The 12,753-nt window shown below is 34.8% G+C and overlaps 1 protein-coding gene across 1 annotated transcript in view; it reads right to left on the minus strand.

The window, feature by feature from the left end:
* The window catches only part of LOC148948228 (heterogeneous nuclear ribonucleoprotein 87F-like), a 29,951-nt gene extending 18,737 nt beyond the window's left edge, over positions 1–11,214 (minus strand). The window contains exons 1-2 of the mRNA XM_089094218.1: positions 11,076–11,214; positions 4,199–4,380 (exon numbers count right to left, since the gene is read on the minus strand). Coding sequence (XP_088950344.1) covers positions 4,199–4,362 — 164 coding nt within the window. The 5' untranslated portion in view covers positions 4,363–4,380; positions 11,076–11,214. The remainder of the gene's footprint in view (positions 1–4,198; positions 4,381–11,075) is intronic.
* Between the last annotated feature and the right edge of the window lie 1,539 nt (positions 11,215–12,753).

Consider the following 12,753-nt stretch of genomic DNA (forward strand, 5'->3'; position numbering starts at 1 on the left):
CCACGATTTGAATTGAATTGAAGTTATCAAGTATTTTACAATAGGTTGTATAGGTTGCATCAAGACGCTGGGTAACTGTAGGACAGAGAAAAGTCAAGACAGATAGTCCAAGTAATTGAGAGGCAAATGTTTCGTCGATACTATCACCCCTGGAAAAAAAAGAAAAAGAAAAAAAAACACACATCCATGATCTTTCTTCTGGCAAAAAATGCAAAATTCCACATTTTTGTAGATAGGAGCTTGAAACCTCTACAGTAGGGTTCTCTGATACGCTGAATATGATGGTGTGGTTTACATTAAGGTTCTGTAATTTTTAGGGGGTGTTTCCCCCTTTTCTCGAAAATCAGGCAAATTTTTTTCAGGCGTGTAACTTTTAATGGGTAGGACTAAACTTGATGCTACTAATATATTTGAAATCAGCATAAAAATCTGATTCTTTTGATCTATCTATTGGTATCAAAATTCCGTTTTATAGAGTTTCGGTTACCATTGAGCAGGGTTGCTCCTTACTTACAGTTTGTTACCATGAACTGTTTGATTGTAAGCGTGGGATCAGCTATTTTGTATTTTCTGATCAGGTAAGTGTTGCGTGTCCAGGGTGGAAACCTTAGTAGGTATTTTGCGTATTTAAAGAATATCGACCGTAATTTGTGCTTCGTAGTTTGCAGGAAAGTTCGCCAGAAGGGGCTAAGGTACAAAAAGTGAGGGAGTACCAATGCGTTGTAGAGCTGTACTAGGATCATTCGGTTAAAGCTGTATTTCTTCGCTACCATTTTGGTATATGCAAAGCTCGTTCGTTTCTCGAGATGCTTAATGAGTAGTGTTCTTGTGTGCTTTAGTGTCTGGCCAATGGGTAACCCTAAATATGTAATATGGTCGGCTGGTGCTATGTTAGTGTTTCCGAGCGTGACAGATTCGGGCTTCAGTGTTTCAGGCCAGTTGAACAATAGCACTTTCAACTTCAAAACGTTGAATTCAAGACCAATAGCTGCATACTCTCTTTCAATTATTTTGAATTTTCTTCAATTCTTCCAAGTTCAAGGGCAATGTTTAAAAAGTCATCAGCAAAGCAAAATAGGGAAAGATCTATACTTTTATAAATGCAAGATTTTAGATTATTTTCTTGTGCAGGAATCACGCTATTAGTGAAAGCTGGAGTAGAAGTAGGTGCGCCTTGACAAGCACCTTTCTTTACTGGGATTCTAACAGAATCTGTTTGCTTTTCACACTTGATCTTCATTTCGGCCTCGAGGTTTTCATGCATATCTCTCAGGGGTAAGAGTGTGTCATATTGGATGCTGCGCTTTGCCATTTCAAGTACAATCTGTTTGTGTATTAATGAGTCGAAAGCTCATCAAATATCATGTCTGCCACGAGCAACAGATTCGCCAGAATTTTCAGCATCCGATAGAACTGAAACTACCGCACTTAAAGCATGTCCACATCCAAGCCCAGGCTGGAAATCGAACTGGAAAGGCGGTGTGTAGCATTTCATATTAATTTCCTCAATAATCAAAAGTTTGAATATCTTGCAAAAAGTTGTATATACTGTTATAGGTCAAAATGATGTGCATTCCTCAGGAGGATTTCCCTTTTTTGGTACCGGTGTAAGACTTCCGACACAGAACGTACTAGGAACAATACCTTGTGCAAAAATCATCTGGAATAAGAGGGTTAAATGTTCAATAAGCAGAAACGACGGGTTTTGTAGGTGGACTGCAGAAATTTGGTCAATACCTTGCAATCTCTTTTTTTTAAGATGACGGAGGGCGTTCCAAATGTCAGAAACTGATACAACACGATTGGTGCAACTTGCATGTGATAGCTGGCTATTGAGATAATATTTGAATTTTGTGCTTTTTTCTGGGCATGGGGGGTCAAAACTCTTGTTCATAGTGTGCTTTCCATGACTCTAAGGGGATTGATGATGCATCCGTGACTGGTTTTTTATCTTGCATGGACCTCCAAATATTATTAGGGTTTTGCAGAGCAATTTCCAATGACTTACAAATAATTTCTGCACAATGGTTAGCTAGCTCTTTGGCAAATTTACGTTTGGTGTGAAGCCAGATTTCATTCACTATTCTGGTTCATGGACATCTGCAATCTTTCCGTATAAAGAGCCAGAATTTAGCCTTATCACACGCATCAACTAAAGCCGCATTTTCTGACCACCCCTTTACTTGTGCTCCTGTTTTGGTTTTTCATGTTGGCACTGCCACTTCCTCAGCTAGACAAAGTGCATGTGAGAACTGAGCGGTGTACGTGTTAAGCTGAATTTGCACTTCCTTTTCGTGGCTAGGAGTGGATTGTATTAGCAGATTGGATGGAACTTTTATTTTTGATATAATGCTATCACATACATGATTGTAAAGGAAGGGATCCTTTAATTCCAATCCGTAAGCTCTACCCATTTCTGTGATCTTACTTTTTGCCTAGTTTGGCGAGTGCTTGAAGAGGGAGGTGCTATATTCTATTCTATTGGGAAGTGGTCCAAAGAAAAGGGTGTATCAAAGACATGCACTTGAGAGGGGGAAAGCTGGTATGAACAAATCACATGGTCAAGATCAGATGTGGAACCTGTGCTATGTATGTATGTGAATTTTTGTGTTTTGCCTGACGCAATAAATGAGTCATCAAGTAAACTTTAAATCATATTTTCCCAAACACTAGATTCAATACTATCAATCTCGTTGACATTAGCACTAAATGAGCAAATAAAATCACCTAAATAACTAGGGAGTTTCCTACGCTTAGCTTGGAGAAGGCACTCTGATAGTTTAGCAATACTTCTGGCAAAAAGCAAATCTGAATGGTCATCCTGGTAATCTGTTGGCTGATACACGTTAACTACTACTAAATTACCACTTACTTGCACTGCAAAGATATTTTGCATTGAGAATAAAATCCTAGACTCAATATCTCCCTGAACATAAGTTACAAGTCTACAAGAGGTTTGACCAAGGGCCTGCTTATGCTCAGCAGGAACAGCATACATCAAATGAGACTGAAAAATGTCTAACTGATTCACAGACAATGGAAGGGCAAAGTGCTCTTGAACACTTACAATATGGCTGGTTTTCAGTTCAGCTATTATTAAAGATTGGACAGCAAAGTTTCTGTTTATGTTCCAAAACACAAGGTTCATGAAATTCAAGAAACACCAGATTTCATATCAGACTGTAGACTTGTTTGTGGGACAGCATATGCTATAGCATGTGTGTCCACTTGAGTTGCAGCTCGTGCAGAATGCTGGCTGATTGCACTTGTTTAGGCAACTGGAAGTGTGATCAGTTGATCCACACTTCAAACACTTTGGTTGATTTGTGCATTTGGCTGCAAGATGACCAACTAAATGAGACTTATAACACAGTTTTGGCAAAAATACAAAAGGCTGTGCTGGTAGTTTCTCATAGTGTATTTTCACAGAACTACAAAGAAAAAACTTGAGCTCAGTTTGCAATTTGAAATATTGATTGAGCAATTATGAAAAGGGTAAACCAAACTATGATGTTACCTATTAATCTTACACATAATTCATTGATTTGCCTATTATACATAATCATCCATATCTTGAACATCAAAGTTATTAAGCAGTGCTTACTACAATAATAATGCAAACATCATATCAAAACAGCAACTATGTAGCATGGCAAAATATAAGTCAGATTTTTAGTCATCACCCACAATAGCCAAAAGAAAAAGTTATCAAATTTATTGCTAAACATTGGGACATTGCAGTCAACCAAACCTAGAAAGGAGAGGAGCAAATGATATGAGATTCAGGACACATGCACCTCAGGTGTCTATAGTTGGACAACAAAGTCACAAAACTGATAGTCAGTAAAAAATAAAGCACTCAACATCATAGAACAAACAAATATCAGAGGTATTGAAGCTTTTGATAGCAATATTGATTATTACTGTATTTATTGCTTATATTTTACTTTAAAAAATCTCTTATTTTACAAACTACTACTCATAAATAATAGTCAAAAATAATACTAAACACATTTTTATGTTCTGTAAAACCGAAACATTTACTATCCTGTAAAACAAATGTTGTGTAACATACTGCCTTTTAAATTGCTGCAACTGGGAGCACTGAGTCCTACTCACATTGCTTATTTTCAACAAAGCCAATAATCTTCAAAAATAGACATAAATAAACAAAAGTAAATGTAAAACTGAAACTTGCCTTTTTGTTTCTGGATCTTTCATGACCACAACATCTACAATTTCACCCCATTGCTCAAAATGAGACTTAAGCGTCTCTTCTGTAGTCTTGTAGTTAAGACCTCCAATAAATAGTTTCCTGAACTGCTCTGAGTCCCTGGAACTGCTATTCCTATCATACTTCATGTTGATCTATATCAGGAACTAAAATAAAAAAAAACTGTGGTCATTCTATTTCCAAAAGCACCTGAAGAAAAAATTGCAGCATTTGTAAGTTGAGAAAACACCTATGGAAAATACATAGTAAGCACCCAATTTCAGAACATATATAGCTTTTGGTGTCTTTACAAATTTTTTTATAATAATTATGCTTTAGATAAGCATAATTAAGGACAATAGACATGGTTGTCACAAGACTACCTTTTACACAGTGGATCAACACAAAAATTCAGGAGAGGGGGCTTAAATAATTCTTTGTGATTCAAGGCAAAGAGGTAAATTTTCTGGTTTTGTAAATAACAATACCAAAACAGCATAATACCCCCAAAGAGAGTTTGTTTTAAAATCTGGGAGAGGTGAAAAAAAAAATCTAGGAAGGGAGCACAATGACCCTCCAAACTTTGCACCAGTGCTGCAACAGAAACACAGCTTTACTGTCTTTTGTGCATTTTACTAGAGAATTTCTTTAAGCTGAATCTTCAGTGCTGCCTCTACAAATAAAGTCAGACTTTTTTTAAGAGTAGCATAGTTAAAAAAAAAGTATTTTTCAAAAATTACAAATTGTCTAGCTTGAGAAAATATAAAATTGCAAATAAAGGAAGAAAAAGAGGACAATTAACAGCCTGTGAAAAATTGAAAAACTATACAAATATTTCATTCAAGACTTCTGCTTGACTGTCCCCAGTGCAAAATAAAACTGATAAAAATAACAAACCTTAATATAAAAACACAAAACTAAAATTGGACAACCCTTTCTCAGTAATGGTGAAAGGGTAACTGAATAAAAAACACAAGTCTAAATGGCATTTCACAATTTCATTTTATGTAAAGCGCTCTTAAAGGCTAATGGCTTTCCAGTTTGATTATTATCAGAGATTCTATTTGATTGCACAACATAATTTTTGTGATGTGTGTAAAAACGATCAGAATCATGGGACTTAAAAAAGTTTCTCCAGTGTCTCTATTAAGAGCTACCTTTTGGTGAATGTGCTTTTTATTTCAACTGCCTCCCTGAAAACTTGTGTGAGACCTTTAACTGGGGCAACAATGGAGGTTTTGTCAAACAAAATGAAATGGTGTGGACTCTCATACACATGTTGCACAAAGGCAGAATCAAAAACCTCAGGCCTTTGGTGTAACCTCATGGCCTTGTTGATTGAGGACCTATGTTCAGAAAACCTCTCCCCCAATTACTGTTGGGTTCTATCAACATAAAAACAGCCACAAGAACAAGGAAATCTATAAACATTGCTATCCAGAATCAGACTGGTTTTATCTTTGCTGTTGTTGAAAAAGTTCTGTATAGTATTTGAATTCTTAAAGGAGACATTAAGTTTATGTTTTTTAAGTATTCTTTTCAGTTTGTCACTCAATTTTGGAATGTAGGGTAGAACAGTGAAAAGTTTCTTATCATCCACCAATGGGATAGTATCTGTTGGGGTTTGTGGATTTGATGCATTCTTTTCTGCCTTTTTTTGTCTTATGTCTATAATGGTCTCAATTATTTTTATAGGGTAGCCATTGCAAAATAAAACGTCCTTAATATAGTTCAATTCTGAGACTATGTGAAACTCTGAGCATATTCTTATTACTCAGTCAACCAAAGATATAACAACTCCTCTTTTTATGCAGGGAGAGTGGTTGGAGGAAAAATTCAAATACCTATTGTTATGCATAGGCTTTCTATAAATAGAAAATTCAAGGCCAGGAGACTTATTAAAAATTAAAACATCTTGAAAAGGAAGTTTATTGTTATGTTCTAGTTCTAAAGTGAACTGAAGGAAAACCAACCCCAGAACCACTGTTTCATAGAAAAATTTTTCAGAGCAGAGGTTTCAATGAATTCCATATAAAAAGTTGCCAGAAATGGTGAAAGACTTGTGCCCATGGGTAGACCCCTGATTTGGGTGAAAAATTGACTATTATATTGGAAGAATGAGGAGGTTGATGGATGAGATGCATAATTTTTCTTGTTGAAAAATTAAAAGACATTGAAATAAAAAAAGATACAATTTTGGCCAGTTTTGATGCCTTTCTATGTATATGTCTTGCAATATTAAAAAATGTGAAGTAGCTCTTCAAAGGAAATAAGAAGATAATATTGATCAAATGGATTACAAAATACTGGATATAGAAGCTATTATGCATCTTGTCCATCTTTGCAATAGTTCCTCCTCATATTTCCAATATAATAATCCATTTTTCACCCAAATCAGGGGTCTACCCATGGGTACAAGTCTTTCAGCTTTTTTGGCAACTTTTTATATGGAATTCATTGAAACCTCTGCTTTGAAAAATTTTCCTATGAAACACCAGTTCTGGAGTCAGTTTGTGGATGATGTTATTTTTGTGTGAGACCACGGAGGTGAGTCACTTAACTCCTTCTTAACTCATCTAAACACTTTGGACTCTAACCTTCAGTTCACTTTTGAACTAGAACATAACCACAAACTTTCTTTTCTAGATGTTTAAATTTTTAAGAAGTCTCCTGGCTTTGAATTTTCTATTTATAGAAAGCCTATGCATAATGACAGGTATTTACATTTTTCCTCCAACCACTATCCCTGCATAAAAAGAGGAATTGTTATTTATTTGGTTGACCAAGTAATAAGAAAATATTCAGAGCCTCAAATAGTCGTAGAATTGAACTATATAAAGGGCCTTTCATTTTGCAATGGCTACCCTATAAAAATAATTGAGACCAATATAGTCAAAAGATGAAAGAAGGCAGAAAAGAATGCATCAAATCCACAAACCCCAACAGATACTGTCCCATTGGTGGATGATAAGAAACTTTTAACTGTTCTACTCTACATTCCAAAATTGAGTGATAAACTGAAAAGAATCCTTAAAAAACATAAACTTAATGTCACCTTTAAAAATTCAAATACTATACAGAGCTTTTTCAACAACGGCAAAGATAAAACCAGCCCCATTCTGGGTAGTGGTGTTTATAGAATTCCTTGTTCTTGCGGTTGTTTTTATGTTGGTAGAACCCAACAGCAATTGGGGGAGAGGTTATCTGAACATAGGTCCTCAATCAACAAGGCCATGAGGTTATGCCAAAGGCCTGACGTTTTTGATTCCACCTTGATGCAACATGTGTATGAGAGTCCACACCATTTCATTTTGTTTGACAAAACCTCCCTTGTTGCCCCCCATTAAAGGTCTCATGCAAGTTTTCAGGGAGGCAGTTGAAATAAAAAAGCACATTCACCAAAAGGTAACTCTCAATAGAGACACTAGAGAAACTGTTCTAAGTCTCATTTATGATGAAATTATTAATTCTGATTGTTTTTACATACATCGACAAAATTATATTGTGCAATCAAATAGAATCTCCGATAATAATCAAACTGGAAAGCAATTAGCCTTTAAGAGTGCTTTACATAAATGAAATTGTGAAATGCCATTTAGACTTGTGTTTTTTATTCAGTTACCCTTTCACTGTTACTGAGAAAGGGTTGTCTAATTTTAGTTTTGTGTTTTTACAATAAGGTTTGGTTTTTTATATTTTCATCAGTTTTATTCTGCACTGAGGATAGTCAAGCAGAGGTCTTGACTGAAATATTTTTTCACTGGCTGTTAATTGTCCTTGTTTCCTTCCTTTCTTTGGAATTTTATGTTTTATCATGATTAGCCAGTGTGGTCTCAGAAATCATTTATGTCTAGCTTGATGAAGATCAAACCCTATACATGAAACAGGTACAAGACTCACATAATGCCCGCACCATGAACCCTACCTCAAGTCAAGATAAGAAATTGAAATTTTTTGCTGTTCAAATGTTTTCAGCATTAATTTATAAAACAAATCACCTTAAATGTCCTGCTAAACACTATAATTAGATATTTAACATACAATTTGGATTGTATTTACAAGATTATTACCATTTTCTAAAGTGAGATTTTAAACATAACAAAATTTAGGTATAACTGCATTAACAGTTGTTACTAGTAAAACTTTTGTAATTTATATTACTATCAGAAAATCCATAAAGTTAAAAGCCAACTAACTAATACTAGACTTATTAAAAGTTTTTGGTAAATTTGCCAGAAGTGCCTGATCATAAAACTTAATGCTGAGACTGTAAACAATTCTATTGAGACTGAAAAAATCCACACAGGGTTTCAGAGCAGAAGCTGTCACTGTTAATTCTGAAGGCCACTCTCATTTTTACTTCATTGCAACAGTAAAATAGTGTTTCTGGAGGCAGAAGCATCACTAACCAAAATTAGGAGGAGGTATTTTTTACTGGCTGATAATTATCTTCTTCTATTGATTCTATATCATTCATTTCCTTCAGCCTATTTATATAATATACAAAATTTAGGTACTTGGAGGAGCAATTTTACTGACTGACTAAGAACATTAGAGGGAGTCCCTATCCCCCTATACAAATCACTCCTACCATAGGGTACTATTTTTGGACCAACCAAATTCAGCTGTTACATAAACAATGCATCAAACTTTCAATTGCATCTTCTCATACTCTATGCAGAAGATTAAAAACTAGTGGACGTAGCTGCCATAAGTTGCTGATCTACAACATTTCTGCTCTGTCTTTTGTCTCTGCCTTAAATTTTCAATCTGTCTCTTTCTGGGCTCTGCCCATGTCTCAACAGTCTTGGTAGTAGGGCTGACACATGGGTTCTTACCTTAAATGTTGATAAATGCCATGTTATACAATTTGACTAACATAAATAACCAACACTATTATCTCCAAGACAACCTATTTTCTATAGTTTCTGAAAGTAGGGATTTTGCAGTGACTGAAGACAGAAAATTGAATTTTAGCACCCATAAAAGGACTAACTCAGGCCACTGGCAGACACATCTGGGCATGGTTCATCCTTGGGATGTTATCTATACTAAGTTATGCCATATTATATAATACCAAATGTGATCAACAAGGCTGGTATATTGTAAGGGTGCTTGATTTTTCTGACAAAAATTTTGTTTGTATAATATCTTTACCTTCCTAAGACATATTTTAACCTGTAAACTCATCCCTGAGAGTTTCTTTTCCCTACCCTAACCCCTTTCTAAGATAGCCTAGCCAAAAGTATCTAAAGTAGAATTTTACCTTAGTTTCCCCATTATTTGAAATATGGTGTTACCTTCTGTTTATTTGCAATAATAAAAATCCAAAAGAATACCGTTCTTGCAGACTTCCTAACCTTAAGCTATTTGTAGCCTTAGGTCAGTAAGCCTAGCCTATTTAAACTGCTCAACAATTAGCCTACTACTCATTCTAGGATATCATTTCCTTATTTTGGGGTTCAGGAGATTATACAACATAGGCTAAATTGCATGCCTAGCCTAACTAAAAAATAACATTGCTTTTGGGTTTTCAATTCCATTAGCCTAGCTCAGTTTGAGGTTTTGATAGCCTAATGTAGGCTAATTCTTGTTATTTCAATAAGACTTGATATTTTAATCAAGATATTTGACAAAGATTCAGCACTGTCCAAATATTAGGGCTGTTATTTTACTCATCTTTGTGCTAAGATCTTAAATCTTGTGACAAAAGAATGCTTAAAAGTGAAATCTTAGCACTAAGATCTTACATCTTAGGCTATAGCATTCTTTTGCAAATGTCTTTCATCATTCTGCTCTGTATCAGCGGTATGAGAAGAATGATGAGTATATCATCAAAGTTCTCTTATCATCATTCTATATGGTAGAAAGATGGCATCTTTCACACTTTTTGCTAACATCAGTCAGCTGTAAGATCTCAGAACAAAGATGAGTTAAAGCAGCATTCACAAGCATGCCTAGACACATGTCTAGCCAGAATCCAATGACTATTCACATGTAAAATTTGGTGCTTAGCAAATTGTCATTTCTAGCCAATGAACAGAGCTTATGCAGGCAAAACTTTCAAATATTATAATCCCTATTTTTACTATCACAAGGTAATGGATGAGATATGCAAAACAATTGCTTTGGCGTGCCTAACTATTAAGTCTGGTGTCGCATATCTGCCTGAATTGAAAAAAAAAAACAATTAATTAGAAAACAAAAATTTAATTTCAGTTTAAAATATAAACATAAATGATGAAAGTAGGGAAACTTGACAAATTCTGATTGGCTGTAATCGAAAATCCTAGATATTGAGTTCTAGAGTCTAGAACTCAATGTCTGGCCAAGCACCTTGTCTAGCATGTCTAGATAAAGTGCTGAATTTTACTTGTGAATCATCACTGCCTAGACATTGGATTCTGGCTAGACACATGTCTAGACATAGGATTCTAGCTAGACATGCTTGTGAACACTGCTTAATAGAACAGAAATCATTGCAGAAAGATTTGAGATCTTAGTGCAAAGTAACGGGCCAACTGTTGATCTTAACCAGTTCAAATTGATGCTTCATATTCCTCCATAAGAGGAAGGGGGTAAAGGTAGGCTATGTGCTTTAAAATTTAAATGCTATGAGCATTCTGGAATTTTACATCATTGCATTCTGAAGCAGATAACAACAAAATAAAACCATAGTTTGTCAAACAACAGTGCTTTTGCTCTAAATTGCACAAGAATGACCTCTTCACCTAAAATTACGTTGCTGCATCCCCTCTCCAGACAACTCTTATCATACCTTTGCTTTAACAAGTGAATTTTATGTTAGTTTTTTCTATTTTACCAAAATAATTTGTACTTTATGAAATCAAATTAATCAAACCTTAATTTCACAATCTCACAATTAAAACGCAAGTGGGTAATGAATATGATGAAGACGTTGAATATACAAGAATATGAAATCCCTTTTCCTATCCTTTATAACTTTTCTTCGTTTCCAAAATGCCGTTCCATCCCCAGACAAGAAGTATGTAATACTTCTATGTAATACTTCTCTGTAATACATCCCCAGACAAGAAGTATGAAGTATATAATACTTCTTGTCTGTGGTTCCATCGCATTGTACAGAAACCATTGAGCAAATGTAACCACAGTAACAATAACATGTCATTGCCGATATGTACTTTTGATAAACTGTACATTCATACACTTCTTGAGGTTTTCATCTTAAAGCATTTAGCCTTGCAAGATGTTCCAATAGAAATAGTAGTTAGAGTAATATTAGTAGTAGAACTAATAAATGTAGCAGCGGTTGTAGCATTAGTAGTAGCGTGCACATATTGTCCTTTGGGCAATTGATCTTCCCCTTTAAACATTTTCTGAAAGGTCCAACTTAATACCAAAATGAATTCTTAAAATAGATCTTCTTGACAATCTAAATGCACATAATGTCTTTTGATTTAGTTCAAATTTTCTCTCAATATTCCATTAAATTTTCACCATCATAGACGTGGCCTTTATAGTACTAGTATAATAATAGGAGAAGTAGAAGCAGTATTAATGTTGTATTATACGGGGCTCCCACGACGTCAATGAAGCTAATAAAGCTGTCCACAAAGTTAATAAATCGTTTTGATCTTTTAACTTTGTTGACTTTATTTTTGTCGGGAAAAAGTTGAACCTTATCTAACTTTTTCAAGTAAAGCCACAAAATTCAGGCAATAACAGAAGATATGCGGAAAATTTCTAATAAACCCAAGACAAATTAGTGTCCACATATATAAGAGTGTATACATATTTAAATATTTTACTTGGTAAAAGAATAAGGGTTACAGGAAAAAATATTTTTATTTATTTTCATTTATTAAAAATGCTTAAAAAGATTGTTTTGAAAGCTCCGTGTTTGATTATTTCGGTTACTTTCTATGAAAAATTGCTGCAAAGTCAAAAAGGTGAAATCGTTGTGTGAATGGGACAAACTTTCTGATTGGCGCTTTCATGAAAAACTTTATGGATTGCACTTTCATGAAAAACTTTATTAACTTTGTTGACGCCATGAGATCCCCGCAATAGTAGTAGTCAAGAAACTTTCCAGGAAAAGTTGAATACTAAATTGGAGAGCTTAAAATTTGAAAATGTAGAAGATAAATGGAAAATAGGTTGAGAAGTTGCTAATGGTTTCTCAGGGAAGTAAGTTAGGAACGCAGCTAGAAATATTAATGAAAAGTTTTTACGTTAAATAAAGAGGAAAAGGAGCTTGTACACGAATTATCTGAGTAATGGATTATATGGAAATAAATGAATGTAAAGAGGAGAAAACATTGAAACATGGACTAAGACAGTGTGAAGTGGGAACCATGGACAATATTGTCGTGGATCTGGAAGATGTAGCTAGATGGCACAGTAGTAAAATATTGTACTGGTGTGTTAATCTATTCAGAGGGAAAAGGCATTCTGGACTTGTCCCAGTTAAAGATACGAATGGTACAATAATTAGTGATAAGAAGATAGTTAAAGACAGATGGGCAGGACATTTTTAGAATGTGCTAAACTGGGATAGA

Source organism: Artemia sp. Qi Xiang Cuo, chromosome 9 (assembly GCF_049724085.1).
Source record: "Artemia sp. Qi Xiang Cuo chromosome 9, ASM4972408v1, whole genome shotgun sequence".
Classification (NCBI taxonomy): Eukaryota; Metazoa; Arthropoda; class Branchiopoda; order Anostraca; family Artemiidae; genus Artemia; species Artemia sp. Qi Xiang Cuo.